The sequence below is a fragment of the Pseudopodoces humilis genome, chromosome 5, assembly GCF_049639895.1.
Source record: "Pseudopodoces humilis isolate 2021_Gansu_Grassland_sample_001 chromosome 5, ASM4963989v1, whole genome shotgun sequence".
Taxonomy (NCBI): Eukaryota; Metazoa; Chordata; class Aves; order Passeriformes; family Paridae; genus Pseudopodoces; species Pseudopodoces humilis.
Genome location: NC_142204.1, coordinates 24449751 through 24473104, shown reverse-complemented (window position 1 = coordinate 24473104; position 23354 = coordinate 24449751). Strand labels below are relative to the sequence as shown.

The window sequence follows — 23354 nt, the reverse complement described above, 5'->3', positions numbered from 1 at the left end:
AATCAAAGAAAGGTTAAAAGACACTACTGACAGTTATTTAAAGTTCTGTAAATAAAAGTCTTTTATATCACACTCCCATCCTGAGAGGTGACAAGCAGTGCCATCTGAGGCTGTCTCCATCACCAGCCCTGTGATTCTCAAGCTGGTCTCATCCTACTGCTCCCAGTGACAATGGAACAAGGCCTGAACAACAGCTCTTCCTTGATAGGGCCTCATAGGATTTGCAGAGGTTTTGCTGTCATGGTTTGCTGTTACCTTGGTGAGGCACAGGAAAGGCTCCTTTCAGGTCACTCTCCTGTAGCTCTGTTTTGTTACTATTTGCTCTGGTATTTGCAAAAAATGTCAGATTCACTTCACAGGACTCCAAGCAGGTCTCGCTTCATTTGGCTTCAGAAAATAGCTTTTAAGGCAAGTATATCTCACAGCATTCAAAACATTTTTCCCTTATGGCTCTGTCATTACAGGACTCGACTTTCTCAAGAGGTTAGTAACACTCAAACACCTCTCAGGACTGTTTGCAAAGCTCTTATCTAGCATGTCATGTTGGACTACTTAGATCTTGCTCCTGCAGAAATTTATATGCACAGATAACTTAAGAGGAAAAAAAGCAAAATATGATTGTTAACATTTGTAACAAGACAAAACCTCTGACATTTCCTGATTCTGGGGATCAGGAGGATTTCTTCTCCAGAGAAAAAAAGGACTGTCGGGTTATGGACTGTCTCATCTCTGAATCATCAAATTACTTCCCAGCCAGCACTTACTGGGCAGTAACAACAGTTCTTGTAGTCATACTAATACAAATATACTCTCTTCACCTATCTCATAAAACAAGCGTGTTTGCATTTCTTCCAGGGTGTTTTCCTTAAGTCGGAAACAAAATTGCTCTGTTACCAATGTAACTGGTTGTGCTCCAATTTAAAAAAATCTGATACTTCCTCAAAGCCAAAATAAATGTGGCAAGACAACATCCTTCTCTTCCCTACCCAGTGTCTACAGTAACACAGCTGATAAGTGAGATTTTTCCCAGCACCCCCAGATACCCAGTCTGTGTAAGCTTTGGGTATCAAAACCCTTGACCCTGGGATAAAAAGCGGCAGAGAAAGAAATTTAGGTAAGTCTTTGTGTGGCTGAGAAGACAAACCTGAAGTACCAAAACCTCTCCATCTCTTAAGGGACACTTAGGACATTGCACTCACAACTCAGAATGAAGCTGTTTGTTTACCTCCTCCTACTGGACAGCTGCAGATTCTCTGTATCTTATCTATTTGAATTAGGGTAGGATCTAGAATAACCAGTGTGATACAGATCACCATCATCACCAAGGGTCATTGCTGATTAAGCTAGAAGAGCTGTAGGACCACATACACCAAAATATAAAGCAACTTAACTTTACCACTGCAGATAAAGTTGCAATATTCCTTAGGATTTATTTTTTTAAAGTTTTTGTTACTTCTGATGTGTTGGTGAGAGGTTTACAATTAGTAGTCAGGAAGAGACATCATTCCAACCATTTCCAAAAGAGTTAGTGCTTCAAACATGGTATCACCAATTCCTTTGTCAAAGCATCCCAAATTCCAAACATGGGAAACAATTTTGCAACGCAAAAGAACGGGACTAAGACTGGCAGCTCTCACACAGATCTCTTAACCAAGAATCTCTACTGTTACCGTGTCACCTTAGGTAAGACATGTTAATTTTTAAAAGCCAAACGTTTTGATTATTGTCTATCTTTTAAGATTGTCAAGGTTCTTTAGAATACTGAGATTGGCAAAAGATCCCATCTTGTGGGAAAGTGATAGACTAAAAAGCACAGCAAAGAATTAAAAACTAAACATTAGCAGGGACCCCTAAAACTGGAGAATTATTTCAGTCCTGAGCAAGCGTGGAGTACTTTCCTCACCTCGATTCTATCATTCTCTGACCAGCGCAATTCCTCCAGAGATATGCCTCTCCTCTCTGCTACCCATCAGGGATTCCCTTCATCCTTCTTCTTCAGAAGAGACACTATGAATGACATCTCCCTAAGAATACCAATGTCATTTTAATCTGTTAAATACAGAATGAACATCGTATTAACATGACACAACCAGTCCCCACCCTGGGCTTTTCGATTATACCTCATGCCTCTTCTCACCCTCTTCCTTCCCTTTTACTTTATGAATTCTCCAGAGTAGGAATTCAGCCTTTGTTTCTGCATAGGGACAGTCACACACACATTGTGTGGATCCAGAAATAAATCATGAAACTGAATTTTGTTCCAGTGGCTGTTTCTTTCCAGGCCACCACTCCAGACTGTGTAGCAGCTGAGAAACTATTCTAGAATTCAGATTATCCTGATCAACAGCTCAGCAAAAGAGCACAGCAGTGCCCCACTCCTGCTAGGCTGACAGTTCCTTCTTGAGTGATTTTAAGATCCAGTCTTGCACTACTAAAAACCCACTGATTAATTCCAGTAAGACTGCTTTGCTCTCCCATCTATTTGCACTAAAGGGTTCTCCATTTCCTCAAGGCACCGTCCTTCCTTTTTCTCACCTCCCCCCTTAAAGAAAAAAAGAAAAAAAATCCACAGCAAGCCACACAGAGTAGGGATGAGACATCACGAAGTAGGAAGCTAGGATATCATAAACTCCCCACACACCAATACTCAAATTGACTTGTTTAGAAGGAAAGCACCTGCTTAAATTCAGGCATCCCTCAAAAAATTAGGAAGGAATCAAAGCCACAGAAAGGAAATTTTTTCTGTCCCGCCCTTACCAGTTCTGTGAAGAGTCATCAAGAGTCGTCCCGGAGCCCACAGCCACTGCCTGCAACGAGATTTAAATCCGCGTGACTATGGCTCTTTACTTCCTTGGATTTACATCAGCCGGTACGAAGAATTACATCTGTCTCCTGCTCTCCTTCTAACATTTATTATAGCTGACAATCACGGGGCCTGCAGCACGTCTATTTGTGCCCATTGCCTAGAAGATACTGCCATATTTCCATCTGTGTTTCGTGACTGTTCCTTCCCCCCAGCCAGACAAGAGACAGACTGTCTCTCCTCCAGGGCACCTCCGAAAAGGCGCAGGCGTGCAGAGCAGACGAGTATGGCAGAGCAGGACCCCCGGGAGTCATAGCCACGAGCAGAAGAGGCGGGTTAGAGGAGAGGCACGTCCCGGGGAGCAGGGGGAGCCCAGCCAGGGGAAGCGGGGCTCAGGGAGAACGAGCCCCGGGGAGCCCTGACGGAGAAGCACAGCGTGAGTCACTTCCCGGAGCCAGACCCTGCGTCAGCGCGGCCAGTGAGCGGAGCCTTCCTCGGGCCGGGGTCCCTCCCTGCTCCCCCGGCTCCAGCCCGGCGAGAGGAGCCGCGGCCGCGCACCCCCGCCCCGCGCACAGCCCCAGCAGCGGGGCCGCCCCGCCGGCCTCGGCCCCCGCTCCGCCCGCGGGGGCAGCAGGGCAGGGGGGTGCCGGGGTGGGGTGTGCGCGGGGGGCGCCGCACAGGTGGCGCAACCGCTCCTGGGGAGCGCCCCCAGGGCGGGGGGGAGCGCAGGGCTGCGAGCCCCGGAGGGCGAAGGGCGGTCCCCGCCCGCCCCGGCGCGCACCTGCCCCGGCACCCACCTGCTGCCGCCACCGCCGTCCCCTCAGGGCGGGCGCCCGGCCCCGACCCGGCGGCCCCACACGCCGCTGCCGGGGCGCATGCGCGGGATGCGGGCGGCGGCGCGCGGCGCGGCGGGGGCTGTAGGCCGGGAAGCGCGGCCCGGCAGGCGGGAGGAGGCGCCGCGATGCTCCTCATCAGCAGGGACATGCACCGAATGGCCCAAAGTGTGACCTGGCCTCACGAAGCCGTCACGGTATCGCAGAATCTGTTAGGTTGGAAAAGTCCTCTGAGGTCATGGAGTCCACCCTCTGACCGAACACTACAGTGTCAACCAGATCACGGCGCTGAGTGCCACGTCCAGTCCTTCCTTAAAAACCTCCGAGGACGGTGACTCCACCATCCTGTCTAATCATCCTTTCTGTGAAATTCCTCTTAATGTCCAACCTGAATCTCCCCTGGTAGAGCTTAAGGCTATGCCTCTTGTTCTGTTGCTGGTTGTCCAGGAGAAGAGGCTGACCTCCACCTGGCTTCCAGGTAGTTGTAGAGTGACAACTCCCCTAAACATCATTCTCTCCAGGCAAAACAACACCAGCATCCTCAGCTGCTCCTCATCAGACTCGTGCTCCAGCCCCTTTCTCCAGCTTCGCTGCCCCCTCTCTGGACTTGCTCCAACACCTCAATGTCCCTTCTGAACTGAGGGAGCCAGAACTGGACACAGAGCTCAAGGTGTGGCCTCGCCACTGCTGAATACAGAGGGAGAATCAAGAACTGAACAGTAGAGAGCTGTTCCTGAAGCACTGCTTGGTGACCTCCTCCCAACAACCAAGAAGACAGGAGAATTACATCTCTGGCTGTAGCCACTGCCAGCTCTGCAGGAAAGTAAAAAGGTCCCAAACCAAGGAGCGGAAGTCTCCTAAAGGATTTGTGCATCGTGCCAGTTTTCTAGGAGGATGACTCTTCCTCTGCACCGTTACTTGTTTTAAAATGCCCAGGAAAACAAGTCCAACAGCTCACAGCTGATGGCCTCTACCTGAGGCTCTACAAAGATTTCCAATGATGAGAAAAGATACTGTTCCTCCTCTCCACACAGGGTTGGTTTTTTTTTCAGGAGGAAAGAGGACCAGAAAAGGAGGACTTACGCATCTGTCTGTTTTCTTTCTTGGCTATCGGTTTGAGTAATAGCCTGAAAATTACGAGGGTTCGGTTAGAGTTATCCTCTTCAAGCAGATGGCTAATTAAATGTTAATAGCACAAGCAAGCAAAATGTTTTAAACACCATCAAACTCAAAATGTTTGAGACATTTTGAATGCCATATTCTAGGGGCAAGGTAAAGCCAGAGCAATCTTGATGGAAGATCACAGCCTGAAGCTTCCCACTGCTCTTAAACTACTTAATAAAGACAAGCCTTATTAAAACATACAGTATTTTAAAATCCTCTTTTAACAGCGATGACCTGAAGGACAGCAGGTAGCCTCTGTCAGTTAGTTCTGCTTAATTCTCTTCAGCAACCACACTTCAAAAATCATCACATAATACCTATCATGTATTACTGAGGGTCTGAATAAATAAGAAGCCAGAGAGAGCTTCTTTATTGCACTGAAGCAGAAGAAATGCTCTGTGGTTTAATAACACTGGAAGAAGAGGTAAGGAAATTATTCCAATTTAAGTCAAAGGGAGAAGAGTTTGATCCAGTACTAAATATCCAGTAAAGCACAGACATTACAAAACAAATAATTCATGTCAGAAATAAAACTGAACTTCTCTGGCATCCAGTGATGAATGAATTCCAGTATCTTTCTTTCCTTATCAGACAAAACTTGTAGTAAAGAACAACTTTCACATGTTAGAGTCCACCTGCCACTCATCAAGCACCTATAGCCAAGGACCACAATCGCAGCCAAAACACAATGGTTTCTTACCCACACCTGTAAATATGATTTTCAGAAGATACAGAGCCACAGTTACAGTATTAAACTAGGAAAGGAGCATTGAAGGAGCACCAGATTGCTGAGCCATTAAGTTCCATGGCCTCTCTCATTATTTCTAATATTTTGGTCTGTTTCTTCCCCAAGTCACAGTACTCTGAAAGCCAGGACAATCTTTTATCAACTTTTGAGACACCTGTGGAGAAAGTTTCAGGGCATGGAAAGAAAGACTCAGTTGTCCTTATCTCTGCTCTTCAACAAGTCATTCCTACAGAAATGTCAGGCAGCACCAGGCATTGCTCTTTAACAGCTGGCAGTGCTCTGTGAGGGGCCAAGGAAGGTGCTGTGATTGGTGTGTACCTTGTCACAATTGAGTGTTTCTCAGTAACTCAGCACACTATAGATGGAGGCTTGACCAAACAGTGGACAAAGAATGAAAAGCCCATCTGGAATCAAGGTGGCTGTAAGCTCTGGGGGTTAAAAGTACTGTACAGGACCAAAATAACATGACACAGTAAATAGACCTGGGTCAATAAGGCTTTTATTATCTTCCTGTACCCACACACATTTGCAGACTATACCTAAAGTGCCAGTTCAATTTTCCCACCCATTTTGCTTTGGTATGGAATCAGCGCTGGTCGAACCTCCTCCTTCAGGAACTTTGCCACCTGTTCAAGATGAGAAAAATAAAATTAGGGAAAGGACTTGCCTCCTCCTCCCCATTTGGACCTGCTTGTCTCAGTGGGGTCTCTCACAAAGACTCCCAATGGTCTGGTATGTCCAGGGTCAAAAGTGTGAAGCCACAGGGAAGAAAGCCAAGGAAATCAAAAGAGAAAAATGTGTCTTCCTTAGTAGTTTGGCTAGAGTTATATAATATGTACACTCTGTAGCAAACAGAGTGTACATATTATATACAAAAGGATACAGGATTAAACTACACACTGCATTACAACCCACAGCCTCTTTCCATTACTTTACCTGCTGAGGAGCACGACCAGTGAAGGAGGATGGATCCAACAGGCTTTCAAGTTGTTTATGGATAGGGCTGAAGTAAGGATCAGCACGGACACGGGCAATGAAGTCATTATCACCCCCTTCCTGTTTCACAACAGCTGCTGCTTGTTGAGAGAGAACACGAATTTTCTCGTGGCAATCCTGTAGGTAGAGGGAGAAGAAGACGGAAAAAGAAAAAAGTCATTCCATTGCTATTGACAGCACATGTTCATCTCCCCAACTTGTGTGGGAGGGAAAAATATCAAAGTGTATTGCCCTATGCAAAAGGATGACACAATTTGGACTGCACTGGCTCATGTGCCACTACATTAAAACAAGATTTTTTTCATCCTTTCACATCTACACTTTGAGGCTAAAATACTCTGAATGTCACATACATTCTATAACATAAACTAGTGACACTGGAATCATTTATACATCTTCAAATTTCCCAAATACCCTTAGGAGTCATTTTAGGTTGTTTTGGTTTTTTTTCAATTGTAAACGATGTAAAAACTCTACAGATTTTGAAAAGGGAAGAGAATCTGTCCAGCTTAACAAGCAGTGAGACTTTGCAAACCATGGCCTACATAAGAACAGACTGAGGAAAAAAAGATACCTTTGGAATCAATTGGTAAGAACAAGGGTACCTAACTGTAGTCAGGATCCACCTGCAAAATCAGATACTGCCATGCTGGTCCCAAAATATAGCCACGTGGCTGCATTTACAACTATGCAGGAGTATTCTTCTTAAATGTATTATCCTTGATCTACAATTAGGACAAGTATTAACCTTCTTCCCCTATGCAAATGTCATTTTGCTTCACCACTGACCTGCCTCAGGTGAACAGATCTATCTTCTGGATATTTAGGGGAGGGAGCTGTTTAGTAGTGGGGAAAGGAAGTGAGTTTCAGTGCTATGAGGTGGGAAAGCCTAGAAAATGTGCTGTTCCAAAGTTCCCAGCACAGAAAAACAGAACATACGAACGTGGCTGAACACCTTCTTATAAATGTACTAAGCCCTATGGCTATGTAATTAAACAGCACCAGAAAGAAGGCAGGTCAACAAGATACACAAATGAATCACAGAATGTGATTCACATGATGTGAATACATGACCTTAATGCATTTAGTCAGGAAGTTTGCTCACTGACCCACTGACATCAGAGACACAGAGGAAAAAAAGGAAAAAAGGACGTTTCCTGACTAATATAATGGGTGATTTGCCACAACTGTTTCAGAAAACGGAAACCGCATATATTCTGCTCAAAGCTCCTATCACACTCTTCCATTATTCTTGCACATTTCACTTCTGCCCTTGGTGTAGATATAAACATAGAAGGAAAAATTATAATCTAAAAGGTAAGTGAAAATAAGGCGTTTTAAAGATGGATATTTGATTATCAATTTTGACCTGAACTATGAAATTAAATGATAAGGAATATAATCTAATTGTGTCTGGGTTTATTTACTAAGGAAAATATTTAATTAAAGTTTGCTTGAACACAGGAAGCTGAATGAAGACCTATAAACCAAGTGGTTAATACACTGTACTGAGTGAGGGAAGAATGACACATGAATGAGTGGTTCAGAATGGTCTTGTTTTTTTGTTAGCAGTACTGATTCATCCTCTTTTAATTTATAAGGTAGCCAACTGCCAACATGTTCCATTTAAAGAAGCCTGGCCTGTGTTCAAGTTCCTTTAAACATTTAAAAAAGGAAAACGCCTACTAGTATCAAACACAAAAATAGGTCTCCCTCTTCTCCAGCACAGCCAGCCAGATTAGCCCAAACACACAGTGTTCCTAACAGAAAATAGGGATCTCCACAAGCACTCTCCCCTCAGGGAACAAAGCCTGGCTTTGCAGCACCAGTGCAATTCTAATAACTCTGTGGGAACAGATGAAGAGCAGAGAAAGGTGAGATATGACAAGAGCCCAGATACATTTGTTTCTTAGGGGACAAACACCAGACCGTAAACAAAGGTATTTTGGACGCTTCATTTGTACCTGACGATTGCCCCCAGCCTTCACCATTGCCATGATTATATTCTCTGTGGCCATGAATGGCAGCTCCTGCCGGATCCTTCTCTCAATCACCTTAAACACACACACACACAAAAAAAAAAAACAAACAGGAAAAAAGAAACAGCATTATACAAAGTCTATAGATGACTGAAAATTTTGCAGTGTTTGCAGTGAAGTTTTTTTTCCTCTCCCCTTGAATCTCTAGGACTGGACAATGGTCACAGAATCACAGAAAAGTTGGGGTTGGAAGGGACCTTTAAAGGCCATCTAGTTCAACCACCTGCAATGAGCAGTGACATCTTCCATTAGGTCAGGTTGCTCAGAGCCCTGTCCAACCTGACAATGAATGTTACCAGGGATGGGGCATCCACCACCTCTCTGGGCAACCTCTTCTAGTGTTTCACCACCCTCTTCATAATAAAACTTCTTTCCTGTATCACCTAAATTCTCCCTCTGACAGTGTAAAACTGTTACCCCTTGTCCTGTTATAACAGGCCCTGAAAAAAAATTGTCCCCATGACAAATAGTAATTTTGAATTTAGCTCTGGAAATCCAGATATTGAAGTTGATAATACTTAGAAGCCAGATCTTGTAAGAGACATTAGTTTGGAAAAGATGTCCAATATTTTTTTTTATCCTGTAGTTAACTTTTTAACCTTTAACTGTTTTTAAACTGTAGTAAGTTAGAGAATTGGATGAGATCTGTCTAAACAGTATCTTTCACTGCTAAGTTCTACACATCCATTCTGTAATTCGGGGAAAAATATCCTTTGTGACAAGTTTTGTACTTTCTTTCTGACCTCACAAGAGGTATGTATGTTTCACGTACGTCCTACAACAGTGAGAATACGGCAAGAATGGAGCAAAACTCAGAAACCATTTGAACAAACATATAAAAATGTAATTCTTGAAGTGACAGCATTCTTGTACACTTTGGCATAGTTGTAGCATTACCAAGGATGTCCATTATCTCCTGCTTTACCTTTGGATACACCACGAGTCCCTCGGAGACATTCTGCAGTGTACTGAGAATGATGTCAGCCGTGAGGAAAGCCTCAGCCAGACACACGCGCCTACGAAACACACATACCCAGCACCCTGGTCAGCAACAAAGCCATGCTCCTGTCCACCTCAGATCCTTCAGCTTCTGTAAATAATGCTCTAAACAGCATTACTGTGGCCTAACACTGGAGCTGTTCTCATTTTTTTTCCTTTTTGGTCAGCAGAGAGGGAGAGGGAAAAGGATGAAGGCACACATAGAAAGCTCCAAGATAATTCAGTGATTACACAGATAGGAAACAGGGCAGCAATCTACAGGATCTTCCCCTATGTGTTCTATATTGAACTGTCTGCTACTGATCCTACCCTCCAGCAGTAAGACATGCTGCATGCTCATGCTGTCCCTGGCTGTGCTCAGTGGGGAATTTCCAAGGGGATCCATGCATTTGGTGAGGGCTTCCTCCAAGAAACCTGCTCCTGGTCACAAAGGAGGCTCCTGACAAAAAGCAGAGGAGGGAAACAAGAGGAGTAGTGGGGACTGAGCTGTATCAGGCAAAATGCTCTACATCATAATGCAGCAAACATAGCATCATCTATCTGTGACAGCAGGGCCTGGCCCATCCTAAACTATGATATTTTAAAATTTCCTGGTTCTTGAACCTTGTGCTACATCTAAGCCCTCCAATTCTATCACAGTGCCTTAAAACAACTTTGCTGGATTGTACATTGATTGAACTTTCTTTTGCTTGTTCTCCTCCCAAAACACTATAGCTTTAACAAGAAAAATCCAAGGTGCAGATTTTTATAATTGGTTAATGAAGTGGAAAATTGAGTCTTTCTATTAGATGAGATGAAAATAAAATTTTAAACATTCCAGTATATCTCTCAACACTTGGTAGCTATTGGGAAATAAATACATCAGATCAACCAGTATGCAATTTCTTAATTTTACATTGTTTGCTGCTGCCTATGCATCTCTTTTTTTAACGAGATTAGGAGCTGTGGTGTAAGGTCCCTCTGGGAAAAAAATCTTCTGTTTTGTCATGAAATTTTATGCAGGTATTACGTTCGTGGAGACATTCAAAAATAACATTCTCATCAGCAATCTTAATGCTAATCTAGCATTAATCAAGCCAAAACTTCTGCTGTTCATTGTCTCACAGGTGCCATACCTTAGAAGTCTAGAGATTTCTAAGACTCTAAGAGATCAAATTCTGCAACAGAATATGACTTTGAAACTAAAATGCTTCAAAGGTAGGTATGAGCTTTATGCAGTACTAAATAAAAAGATGGAAGCATCGAATTTAATTGCTGAAATTTACTTAATAATTGTAAATAACTTCTGCTCAGCTCAAAATAGCTGTAATGAAGAATCACAAAACAAAGCAAAATTTGCTGAGCAATATCCTAAAGATATGCACAGATTTTCATGGAACTTTTTAAAAAGTAGACTAATTGTGCTCTTTTTCCAGGATCTGACTACTTCTTGTAAAGAATATTTTTCAAAATTAAAATATGTTTTTTAGATTATCTGGAGAGTTAAGGTATTGAACTATTCTCTAAAAAGTGAAAAAGAAAAAGCAGGGTCAAAAAGCTGCATCCAAAAGAAGGAAGAGAAATGTCAGTACTGTAATACTGTGCTGTTTAAACGGGAAGACTATGAAAGCAATTTATTACCCTGGCTTCTGTATCCCTCCCTTTCACTGCTGGTTTACTCTGCAGAAGATCTTGACGTTAAAAAAAACCAAATAGTTCTTATCTGATGGTACAGAGGAAACCAGTTTGTAGTCTCTAGGTTGTATTGAGATTGCTTTTTGTCAAGGTAGTATCTTGTGGGTTTAGTTTAAATGCAGTATTTTCTAAACAGACCAGAGGACCCTTCTCTGCAGTTGCTGCAGTGCACAATCTAAACAGACCTGTTGGCACTGTCATCCAGTGTTCGCTCAAACCATTGCACGGCGGCTGTTTGGAGGGGATCCATCACCAGCGTCATCAGGTGCCGAGCGAGGCTACAGCAGCGCTCCGAACGCATTGGGTTCCTCTTGTAAGGCATAGCACTTGAGCCTGTCAGAGGAGGAAAAGGGATGCAAATAGGGCAACAGAAGGAGTGATGCATTCAGGGAGAAGAGATGAAGGTCCTCCCCCAGGAAAGAAAAATGTGTCAGGAATCATAGTTTTGACTAAAGCCTCAAAACATAACAATTTTCCACAGACAATATGTAATAACGAAAATGACACCACCACTTTCCCCTTCAGATCAGAAACATCTAAATGGGAGCAGACAAAATGTGAGAAGACATTTTTGCAATTCTGCAAAACAGAAGTACTACCACATAAAAGGAATGAATAGTCTTACTTTTTAATGTAGTATTAAGCACCATCTCCTCCAGGTTACCCATGGCAATCTTAGCAGTGTTCGAGCCTCCATCTGCTCAATAACACTGCCCTTCAAAGTCAGATGCTTACACTGTTGCCTGTTGCTCTAGTGAATGGCTATTAAAATCATCCACAGAATGGTACAAGCACCAGACAGGACTAAGACTTAATTCGCTGATTCAATTCTATACAACTGTTTAAGGGACCCAAACTTTCTTTCAGCCAAGAGCCAAAACACTACATTTCCTTTTCTAACGGTGTCAGAATCCCATCATTGGTGTTCTTCTGGCAGGGATGCAAGGGTCCATTCCAGTTGCATTGTTCCTAATTTGTCTGCTTATAAAGATCAAAATGCTGAGTTGAGCTGAAAACCTGCTTTCCAGTCAGCTTCATGAGGAGTGGAAAACCTTAAGCTCTCCTCAGATCCAGGTCTGCCTCTTTAGGCAATGGGACATACATGGCTACTCCTGCTCTCCCCCCAAACACAGGAAGTGCACAGATATAAATCTGATTTTAATTCCTTAATATCCAGAAACCTTTAGGTAAGGTGTTTTTTTTCTTTTTCCTTCCCCTCTCCCCTTCTTTTTTTTTTTTTTTCTTTTAAAAGGAGTGAATATACTAACTATGTCAACTCCAGTTGATTTAAACCAAATTCTGCCAGTGCCATTTCTAAGTTTGTTTAAAAGGCCTCACCAACATAAATGAAAAGACACAAACACCAGTCCAGGAAAACCCTCTGATCCCTTACCAATCTGGTCTTTCTCAAAAGGCTCCTCTATCTCCTTCAGGTTGGCCAAAAGACGAATGTCAGTGCAAATCTGGAAAGCAAGCATGAGAATTTAATAAAATAGAACCAAACTGACACCCACCAATATATCTTACTGTTAGTGCTCTCCGAGAATCTTTGCATCTATGTGCAAGAAGTAAACTGGGGGCAGTGAAAACTGGACAAAAAACCTGACACTGCAATCCTACTTCTCGGCGTAAAAATGTTTGTCAAGAAAACAAAGAAAACAGCATGTCCACTGGATTAGAACAGGACATCAACAAGGGCAAATGTTTGCAGGGAATGGAAGACAGATCAGAAGAGGACATTGAAAATGCATAACAAAATTGCACAGTGATTTGTAAACACAGATAATGTGTGCTCACTGAACTGGGAGAAAAACAAAACAGAAGAAAATACCACAGATCACTTTAGCCCAAGAGGAGGAAAAGGGAGGGAACAGAGATAAATCAATTAAAAGGATCCACAAAGACAGAGAGAATAACACCATTTTCAGAAAGGCAATTAACTAGGAGGAAATGGTGAAATTTAAGAACTCGTACACCACTAGGAAAGACATTTACTCTAATTGGATCAATTTACCATAGATTAGACTAATATCTGGTGTGGGAGCTGTTAACCCATCTTAGAATCTGCTCAGTTAACTTGCTTTATTTGTCATTGGTCTTAAGATCTTTGAGATTTGAGTACCAGGTGTATACCCAGTGGTGAATTTACATGATCACAAAGAAGACAGCCGAACAACAACCAATATTTCTTGAGCAGAGCATTCTGCACCACGAGAACCTTCTCTTCAAGATCTGAAACACTTCTCCCTCTTCCCAATGTATGCAGGTATGGTGCTTACCTTGTGTACAGAAGCCCCCAGACTGGCCAGCACAGCCAGGACTCCAATATCCACCTTGCGACTGTAGGTCTGCCCTGTGACCATGTAAGCCCTAGAAATAAGCACAGAACCTGAGTGTTCCAGCCAGACTCAATAGTACTGGCAAGAGTTTGAGCAAGGAGTGACATGGTTCTTGAAGTAGAGGGCTGTCATTCTGCCCTGATGAGAACAACTTTGGATTCAGGCTGTCAGTTTCTCTGGGCAGCATGCAGATGGGAGAGAGGTAAACAGAGGAAAATGGACAGCTGTGCTTTGACAGGGAGACAAGTAGAAGTGGCCTATTTAGGAGGTGAAGTTTCATCTGGGAAAATGCAACTGGGAATGGAAGATGGCAAGGAGGAATGAGTGAACAGAAGCACAGATGTCGGTTTGGCAACCAGGGGAATCTGGGCCAACACTACCAGGTGTCACACACTGCTAAGAATGAGTGTTACATACCGCTTAAATCCTGCCTTTGCAGTCACTAATCTGTCCAGTTCTTCAACCTTGAGGTGAAGTGAAAAAAAAAAAAAAAAGAGTTCAAAATGCAGCTCAGCAAGGTCTGCAAGAGCAAAAATGCTTTTCTCAGTTTACTGTCAAAAAATCTTCTACTTTCTGTGAAACATCCCTTCCCAAATGCTGCTCACTTTCACACAGAACCTTGTCAATGAGCCCCAGAGGGATCGCAGTAACTTTGTCAATTTAATCCTAGAATCTCAATGTTCCCTCAAAGAAAACAACATTCCAGAGCAGAAAATTGCCAAGACCGTATGTCTGCACCCTGGGCTGTCTGACGTACTTTACTGTGGTCTCCCTCAAAGAGCTGCAAGAAGCTGGCTTGAGTGCCAGTGGTGCCTTTCACACCCCGGAAGCGCAGGTCATCCCGAGCCCGCTCCAGGTTCTGCAGGTCCATGCACAAGTCTTGAATCCACAAGCAGCAGCGTTTCCCCACGGTGGTGAGCTGGGCAGGTCTGAAAACAATCAAGAACACAACATGACTTGTTGAGGATTTGCACAAGCACAACACTTCATTGCTCAGTCTACCATTAAGAGTTCCCTACAGATTCATCTCTCTTGACTCATTTGAACAGAAATTAACAGGATTTGGCTTGGGCAGAAGGATGTACTAATGTCAGCAGTAAATGGTACTGAAGATGTAATCACTCCTTTCAGGGATTAGATGGAACTACATTACCAGAAAACAGCGATTGTGTCCATGTGCCAGGCGTGCGCCCCCTGCCGGCCTGTAGGGGCTGTGACAGACTGGGGGTGCATCTGTCCCCCACCCCAATTCCGCTCACCCAGGGGCATCCTGGCTGACTTACAGCACTGGTGTGAACTTCTCAGCACAAAAACATCTGCATTCACTATGTGATTCTAAATTATTCCGCTCAGGAGCCTTTACTTCTTATTTATAAAAAAGTGTTCCTCAACCTCTGGGCAAACGCGCTTCAACACTGCTGTCAGCCAACACTTATAAGACCTCAGCCTTGGAATAAGGAACTGCAAACTTCAGCTACACTTCAGTCTCCTTGCAAATGCTTTGAAGTGAAAACAGAGGTGTTATGCAGAATCCAGAAAGTTAACTATTTCAAATTATCCACATGAACTACAAAGAAAACCTCTACACTACTTCAAAAAACCATACATACATGAACAACGTGCTCCTGATTAAGCTCAGACATAAAAAAGAAGCTTGTAAGATCTGGAAGCAGGACAGGCAATGCAGGAGGAATACAAACAAACTATTTAACACTGCAGGGATGGGGCAAGGAAAGCCAAAACACACCTGGATGAATTTCATATGGAATGCGAAAGGCAACAAGACTGGCCTCTGCAAGGACATAAGCAGGAAAAGGGAAGGCTAGGGAAAACATGGACGTGATTGCAAATGGAGCAAAGGCCCTGCTGACAAATGACACAGAAAAGGCTGAGACATCAATTATGATTTCAGCTTGTATATACTTCTTGAATACTCCTCTGTCCCCTCTCCAAAAGCTCAAATAAAACTATCACAGATACTCCTCCAAAAAGCTGCAGATGAAGAGGGCTGTAGGATTAGAGCTGATACTATCAACAGTGCGTATACAGCATACAAATCAGAGACCTGATCTGATGCTTCCACTCTCCTTTCAGAGAAATGTTAACATGCTGCACATCGAGTCTGACACGACCTGTGCTCAATTCCCCTGCCTCTGCTGTTCTGAATCACTGCGGTAGAAGACCCAGGCTTATCTCACGGTATAGCTTAATGCTTCTGCAAGAAGTATTAATGAAGCAGGAGATTAAACTACCCCAAGAACAGAATCACCCAGATCTTATTGTCCTTTGACTCAGTATCTCTAGTAACAAGTAGCCATTAACAAAGCTTTCTAGGCTGCAGAGGAAAAAAAAGAAAAACAAAGAAAATCTGACTGGAAGATAAGCTTACTGCAATTCCCAGTCATGCTTTTTTGAAACAGCTCAGAATACGCACACCTGTGTTTGCCTGGAAGTCATCCTTTATAAAGCTGTGTTGAAGCAACTGCTGACAGCTAGTCAAAGCAACAGTCCAATTTCCTGAAAAAAGCCTGGAATAGGCCTTTTCTGAACCACCAACTGGTCAGAGATGGGAAAAAGGATGGCAAAAGAGCAGTAGCAGGTCAATTTAATCAAAGCACAGACAACAAAAAGAAAGCAAAGGCTGATGGCTACTTACTGGTAGTGAGTGAAGCCCAAAGCAGGCATGTCAGCATACTTCTCAGCAAAGTCGGCCAGCCGGCTGATCACCCTTGCGAGCTAGTGGAAGCAGGAAGGATAGAAAAGAAGTGGAATGAGAGAGAAAAAAACCCCAAACAACACAGCAGAAGTTGGCATGCTTAAGCACAACATTGTGAGAAAAAGGGGAGGGAAACCACTGTGCAGGAAGGGGCAGTTGTGCAGGGAGGGACCTTGAGGGGCAACTGTGCAGTTCCCTCTAATTGTAGAATATTGCATCTTTCAGTTTTTCAGGGCACGCATGCAATTTCTGCTTGCTACAAAACTCAAGCAAGAGCCAACACAAGTCACTGGACTTGAGTTCAAACTAGTCTAAACTTCATGCTCAAGCTAATCCCACAGCTGGTTCATCCTTGTGTATTTTCTTTATTCCTGGAATTAGTCAGAAATAAAGCTGCTTGGGGTATAATTGGACATGTACACTCCAGAGCCAATTTGATACCAACTCATTCAGGTCAGACACCACTGCACTACACTCCTGCTATATTTGACCTCAGAAAATTGTATTACATAGTTTCTTGAATGCTGACACACTCCTAGGAATATAGCTAAGACTAAGATAATCCTGAAAGCAATACAGTTGTATTGTTATGTAGTACCTGTGGCACAGACAAACAAGGAGCTGCTTATAATTCCTACTGTGAGCAAAAAAGTTCTGGGAAAAAGACTTGAGAAACAAAAGGAAGGTAACTGTTCACTTTTTTGAGAACAACCCAGACAGACAACTCCTCCTAGCTTCCCACAAAGGTTTAGGGAAATCCAAGTTAAACACAGGCCATACACAGGACATGAGTGCTCCCCAATTCTGAGACACTGCAGAACCACCTTCTCACCTTGGGTAGCAGGAGGTTAAACCCATCACGGAGGACAATCAAATCCTGCAAGAAGCAAAGAAAGGAACTTTGGGCCATGTCTAAAGGACCAGACATAATAGTTTCTCTCAGAGAGGACACAGATTATGCTTTGTTGACTCAAAAGTCTCCTCTTGAAACAAATTATTTATTTTCCTTCTTCTAACAGAACTTGCTTATGACAAAAATGCTGGATACACCATTGCTCCTTTCATACTGACCATGGAAAGTCATAAGTGGTGGAAGACCTGTTTCCAGCAAGTGCCTACGAATGATTATTTTGAGGTACTTGGGTCTGCCCACACAATGAGACACTAAATCCTGCGGTCCCAAGTAGAAAATACAGGCACTGTAGGCTAAAGACAGCAGGAAGTTAAGTGGGCTAATGAGGCACCATTGAGGCACAGCTGTCTTTACTCCTTTTTTTGAGACTGAGGTACAGCTGGGTGCAAGTGTCAGAAGAAAAGTGATGTTACCCAAAAGCTAAACAGGTTTACAAAGGAGTAGAGAAAAAGCAATCACACAGCAGCTTCTCATGTGACAACAGCAGCTGTGAGGTTGCAATGGCTTAAACAGTGGAACAGCAACACATGCTAAGAAATAAGGCTTCAGTTTGCACTCTGTTTTAGACAAGGTTTTTCACAAATATTTTACTGTTCTGTAGAATGCTAGTACTTCCTTTTTCACTTAACACACTCATCCATTCTCTTTGCTGCTGTAAAGCTTGTTTTCCCCTCAATTATGCAGGGGTTCCAAGTAGCAATTGAAAACTCATGGACCTTGTTTTTTAAGTCAGTGAACTCTCGTCAGAGGGGTGTAACTGATAAATCATACAGTCCACATGTTGCTTCATGTGTTTGCAACTCCTCTCTTATCTCCTTGAATATTAACACGCAAGCAGAGGTTAGGGAACAGTTTCCAGATAGATCTTGTTTCACATCAGAAGAAAGAAGGCAAGTGGTTCCAAGGGTAGCCAGGTTAAAGATCTGAATTAACTTCAACTGTAAAATTAACAAAAATTACTAAAAAATCCACTGAATATTTTATGAAGAAAAGTTTATAAAAAGCTATAAAATAAACAACTGTAGCTTTGTTTTTCCCAGCTCTGCAGGCAGGGAACTGGAAATACTCTATTACCGTATTATCCCCTACGTAGCAGGAAGTTGCTCCAAGGTGAATGATGGCTGCAGCTTTTGGACAGCAGTGGGCAAAGGTGTGCACGTGAGCCATCACATCGTGACGCAGCTTCTTCTCCTCCTCTGCTGCCATCTTGAAGTCAATGTTGTCCAGATTTGCTTCCATCTCCCGTATCTGCTCATCTGTGATTGAAAGCCCAAGTGACTGCAAGGGGAAAAGAACTTTTATTGCTTTTTCTCTTTACAAACAAACTGAGACAGAAGCTGATTAAATAACTGACTCCCGTCTTACATCTCCCAAAAGTGTGACAATTTGGTGTAATCGAGCTGTAACAGCAAATGCTTTCATTCTAGGGCTCTCCAGCCTTTTCCAATAGGATAGGAAATTGTGTTCATTCTTAGATGTTCCTCTTGGGCTTTGTACTTTTCTCAACCATGTAACGTTCCGGTGAAAACTACAAAAATTAAAATACATGGGGAAAAGTGATATAAAAATAGTATAAACTTATTATAATGAGGTTTACCTTCTGGGTAAAGAAAAATCCATCTAACATGTGACTAAATAAGCTTGTGTCAGGAAAAACTCTCTGGACCGCAACTAGACCTACACGACTCTATACAGGGGGCTTAAAACATATGGAAAGGTATTTATGTTTTATATGTTTATACCTTTTCAGAAGTCCTGTAGTACCTTATCTCAGACTGAATATGAAACCTTGTGAAATCAGTTACTTGATCTGGAAGAAGGAGATAAATGCTCCTAGTTCATGTTCAAAATCAATTGCTAGAGCTTTTCAGCAAGCTGACTTAAAAACAAAGATATCCAACCACAAGATTATACACTGGTGTAAACCACTAACAAAGATGAGAAAAATGTATTAACCTGATACTGAGAAATTAAAAGTCTCACAATGAACGTGGTGTTACTGCCTTTTCCAAATTAAAATACTATTGTCCTGTGCGTAAATAATGAGAAATCGCCAACCAGGAGGATCTTCTACTTCCTGGATTTAAAGTATTTAAAAAACTGATTCTGTTCAGAATCAAGCTGACTGAAGAAATGGTTTGCACATGTGGAACCTGGAACTGAAGAAGACAGCAAGTGAAGCAGATGTGTCCTCAAGGTCCTCATCAATTAGTACCCAAACTTACGCTGTCACAAGCATATACATGCCCATGAGTGTCCAGCTAAATGAGGAAAAGCACCTGGCTCCAGACTGCTTGCTGCTTTTGAGGTGCACCAGCATAGACTGTGACTGCCTAAAAGCACAGGCAGCTCAGCAGGCAGTACACTCTTGTGCTAAGATTAAAATCTCATGCCTTGCTCAGACATCTGTGATCCTTTGGGAAAAGCTGACCACAGTACACAGTTGTACAGAAAAGGGATAACTTGATGTAGAACACGTGTAAGGTAGGGTAGTGCCAAGACAAATGATGTTCTCATCTGTCCACAAACAACGTGTGAGGCCTCTTCCCTATGAGCTTTTGCTGATATTGGCAGTACCTTGGGAAGAAAACAATCAAATGTCCTTCAAACCTGTGTACCTAAGAAAACCAAGTAGGAAAAGTACACAAGGGAGAACACAAGTTTTTTCCCCAAAGTACCACAGGTCAGTGAAGTCAGTGATGAGCTCTCTAGACTGTGCTTTTATGGTGTCATTCTTCTGAGACTGTCACAATATTTTGATGTGCCACTCTAACAGCTATGACTGTTCATCACTTTTCCTAAAGGACAAGGTAGAACAGGCAGATGACATGGTGCAGCTCCTGCACTCAGAATGAGAATGCTGGGTTGCTCATTGTATAAAGAACATATGACAGAAAAATAATGGAACTTAAACTGCACAGAAAAAATAGATGGAGGGCTACTATAGAAAGAGAAAAAACATCTATATTTCACATGTGCAAAACGTATTTTTTAAGTCAGTTTGATGCTGAAAGATGTCAAAGCTACTTCTATGAGAAGGGAGAACTCCAAGAAATTTGTTCTTGACTTTCAAACCTAATTAAGAGTTCGAGACAAAAAGTGTTAACAGAAGCATCATAATACAAAGGAATTTATGCAAAAAAATCAAACTAGTATTTTGGGATGGGTATAAATTCAGACACCTCAGCTCTTCACCCAAACTTCAAATACTGTCAGTTGGGAAAAGATAAACTTTTCTTACTAATCCCACACTTTGCTAAGCCTGCTCTTTCAAACTCCTGCTATTGCCTGCTGAAAGGAGCAAAACACTGAATAGACCTTCTACCAAATTCAGTTTCTACTGAAGTAATTCTTCCATTCTTATCTCACATACTCCAAACAGACCACTTGAAAATTTCACCTTTTAAGTAGAGTGACTGTTGAAGCCATTTGCCTGGGCCTGTACTTCACCTAAAATTTTATCACTAAACTGCATGCTCTTCTGTCTTAGTACTCCCTACAACTTTCAGAAAACCTATAATTAGACCTTTGAGATCTGATTTATCAGAAGACAAAAGTAAGTATTGCCCACAGTTCATTTGTTACTGTCTGGTTTTTAATGTATCTGAAAAGATATGCTATGTATCTTCAAAAAGAATGACTGAAGAAGCAACATATGAATGTCTTGGAAGAGAGGATATGTGCTGCAGTAAATTTCCATAGTCCATTTATTACCTGGTATTTGGTTTGGTGTTCTTTTTCATAGAAATACTATGCATCTTCTGTAAGGAACCTAAAGAAACTGTCTGTATGTGTAACTAACTAATCACTAACAGAGATAACAGGTGCTGAAAGTAGCTGACTCTCCCTCCTTTTTAGTCCAGAGCTGACATTAGATTACAAACTGCTCTGGAATGAGGAGCCAGATAAAAATAGTAAGTCTCCCTCTTCCCACTATGAAAAGAGAGCTCAAGAAGTCGTAAGACCTGTCTCTACTTTCTGGGAATAAAACTCTGGGGTGGCAGTGGGAGGCAGAGCAAGGGTCAAGAGATGGGGCAGCCTGGAGTTCAGGGCTTGGAAGTAGAAACCTAGAAGCCTCAAACTAGTTCTTTCAAGCAAATTGCTTTCTCCTACTGGGCAACTCACATATTCTGTTCTTGAACAGAAGTAAAAGTGATGATTATGTGCTGGAATCGATACAATTATGTTTAAATTGTCATGCTTTGAACATACAAAGCTCCTCAAGCATGCATTCATAGTATCGACACTTTCTGTGCTAGATGAGATTTGCAGCTTTCTCACTCCAACATCTGAACTGTGACAAAATCAGGCAAGTGGAACTTCAAAAGGTGACTCCTATTTAGCACAACTGTATAACTGCATCTTCAGCTTCTGAAACATCACATTATGTCCAGCAAATTATTGACAGTGTTGCTGTAGTGATATTACCCTTGCATGGAGAAGGAACACGGTAACAACACTGTGCACTGTGTGTTCATTCTCCAGCATGGTGCTTCTCTGCCCTTGCACTCATAGTAACAGCTGGACCTAGTGCTTGGATTGCTTCTAACAATCCCAAGGCAGAAAACAGAAACTGGACTCTACAAAACAGATGGGCTCCTATTGAGTCCGAGAGCTAAAGCCATCCTGTCAGAAAACTGGGTGGTTTTGTGCCTTTTATTTTTCACTTTGTTTTTTTTCTGGGGGGGAACATACGACAGCTTTTTAACTATCAAAAATCTGGTAAGAGTCACAAGGAATCAAGCTATTGCATCTTAAAAATTGACTGGGTCTCAATTAAGATGTAATAATAGCTGTACGTGTATCCTTAATTAGGACCAGAGAAAGTCAGAAGGCTTATCTTAAAGTACACGTTAAAAAAGTTAACTTCATATCCTCTACTAACACAACAGCTTGCAATGCTATGGACATATTCCCAGTTGCTGCTTCCCAATAACTGAATTAATAATACACAATACCCAATCTTTTGTGGTATTATTTTTTTTTTGCGGCACTCAGCCTACCAAAAACATGACAACTACTTGCAGGGTAAATGTACTGCTCACTTTGGCCAAAAGTAAACTTATCTCGGAAAAAAAGGGCTATCTAACAACAAGTGGCTGCAGATGCAGGGGGTGGTCCGGTTGGCACGGACTGACAGCCATCGGATTGAATGGACAGTGGCCCTCATCCGTCACACCTCCTGGAAAGCAAACAGCCGAGCGCTTGGGAAGGACACCGATGTTTGCTCAAAAGGCAACCCCTCACCAAAGATTGCTTAGCAGAGCTTTTACAAAACCAATTTTACAGTGCAGGCAAAAGTGCAAGGGGGAGGGTATGAGGCGAGAAGAGGTGATTTGCTGAGGGGCGACAGGTACGCGAAGGATTGTGTACAGAGGGTTGGGTAACCCTGAACTCGCAGAGCTCCCACCCCTCGCGCCCCTTTCCTCCCCGGAACGCGCCTAAGGAGCGCCTGAAAAGTTGCTCTGGTCGGTTTTCCCGAGGGTAGCTCCGGGAAAGCACGGCCGATTCCCGCGCCCTCATCCGCCAGAGCCTTTAAGGGAATTTAAGGGACGTGAAGACGCCCCGGCACCACGCTCCCCCCGCCCCGCGCCGCTCTGCCCTCAGCGCCCGTCCCGCCGTTACCTTCTCAGCCTGGGCGAGGTAGAGCCAGAGGCGGCGCCAGGTGCCGAACTTCTTTCTCTCGCTGAAGTTGTAGGCCATCTCGGCGCTGGCGTACCGCGACACCAGCGGGGAGCGGTACCGCGCCATCACGTCCTCCGCCTCTCCGGGGGCCGCCATGGCAGCGGTACAGCGGCGGTGGCGGCGCAGTGCAATCGCGGGGCCCGCGGGCGCCGGGAATAAGGGCGGGCAGAGGCCCCGCCCCGCCGCCCTCCGCGCGCCCCGCCCCGCGGCCACGGCGCCCCCCCGCGCCCGGAGGCCAACGCGGCCTGCAGGGCCCCGACACGGCCGCGGGACACAAAACGTGCACAAACACGAGCTTTAAATGCTTAGCAGCCAAACACATTTATTAGTCTTTTTTTTTTTTTTTTTTTTTTTTTTTCCAGGAACCCAAAAATAGTTTGTAGTTATAATGTAAGCAACTGAGTTGCACATAATACAATCATATCTTTCAAAAACAAAGAAAAAA

At 43.3% G+C, this 23354-nt stretch overlaps 2 protein-coding genes across 9 annotated transcripts in view; both read right to left on the bottom strand.

Moving 5' to 3' along the window:
• SGSM3 (small G protein signaling modulator 3) overlaps positions 1 to 3688 on the bottom strand; it is a 29620-nt gene extending 25932 nt beyond the window's left edge. For 4 of the 8 annotated variants that reach the window (XM_088055262.1, XM_014256632.2, XM_014256630.2 and 1 more), the window contains exons 1-2: positions 3601 to 3688; positions 2758 to 2807 (exon numbers count right to left, since the gene is read on the bottom strand). The gene's annotated coding sequence lies outside the window, so the exon portion shown is untranslated. Of the gene's footprint in view, positions 1 to 1903; positions 2050 to 2757; positions 2808 to 3600 lie in introns of all 8 variants that reach the window. The other 4 variants (XM_088055261.1, XM_014256631.2, XM_014256634.2 and 1 more) reach the window with 2 other exon arrangements.
• Positions 3689 to 6025: 2337 nt separating this feature from the next.
• ADSL (adenylosuccinate lyase) lies at positions 6026 to 23055 on the bottom strand. Its single transcript, XM_005527643.3, has 13 exons — positions 22850 to 23055; positions 18299 to 18502; positions 17144 to 17188; positions 16252 to 16331; positions 14353 to 14524; positions 14013 to 14059; positions 13536 to 13626; positions 12650 to 12719; positions 11442 to 11589; positions 9509 to 9599; positions 8509 to 8598; positions 6485 to 6661; positions 6026 to 6174 (listed from the first exon to the last, which is right to left on the bottom strand). The coding sequence occupies exons 1-13, from the start codon at positions 23003 to 23005 to the stop codon at positions 6088 to 6090; spliced, it is 1458 nt and encodes a 485-aa protein (XP_005527700.1). The 5' UTR covers positions 23006 to 23055; the 3' UTR covers positions 6026 to 6087.
• Between the last annotated feature and the right edge of the window lie 299 nt (positions 23056 to 23354).

What these genes read in the sequence shown, in the direction of transcription:
- ADSL (XM_005527643.3), bottom strand. Translation starts at nt 23,005, where the DNA reads ATGGCGGCCCCCGGAGAGGCGGAGGACGTGATGGCGCGGTACCGCTCC. An exon ending in ACCTCGCCCAGGCTGAGAAG is followed by an intron (nt 18,503 to 22,849) that starts GTAACGGCGGGA and finishes TTCCCCTTGCAG; the next exon opens with TCACTTGGGCTTTCAATCAC. An exon ending in TGGGGGCTTCTGTACACAAG is followed by an intron (nt 12,720 to 13,535) that starts GTAAGCACCATA and finishes CTTGCTTTCCAG; the next exon opens with ATTTGCACTGACATTCGTCT.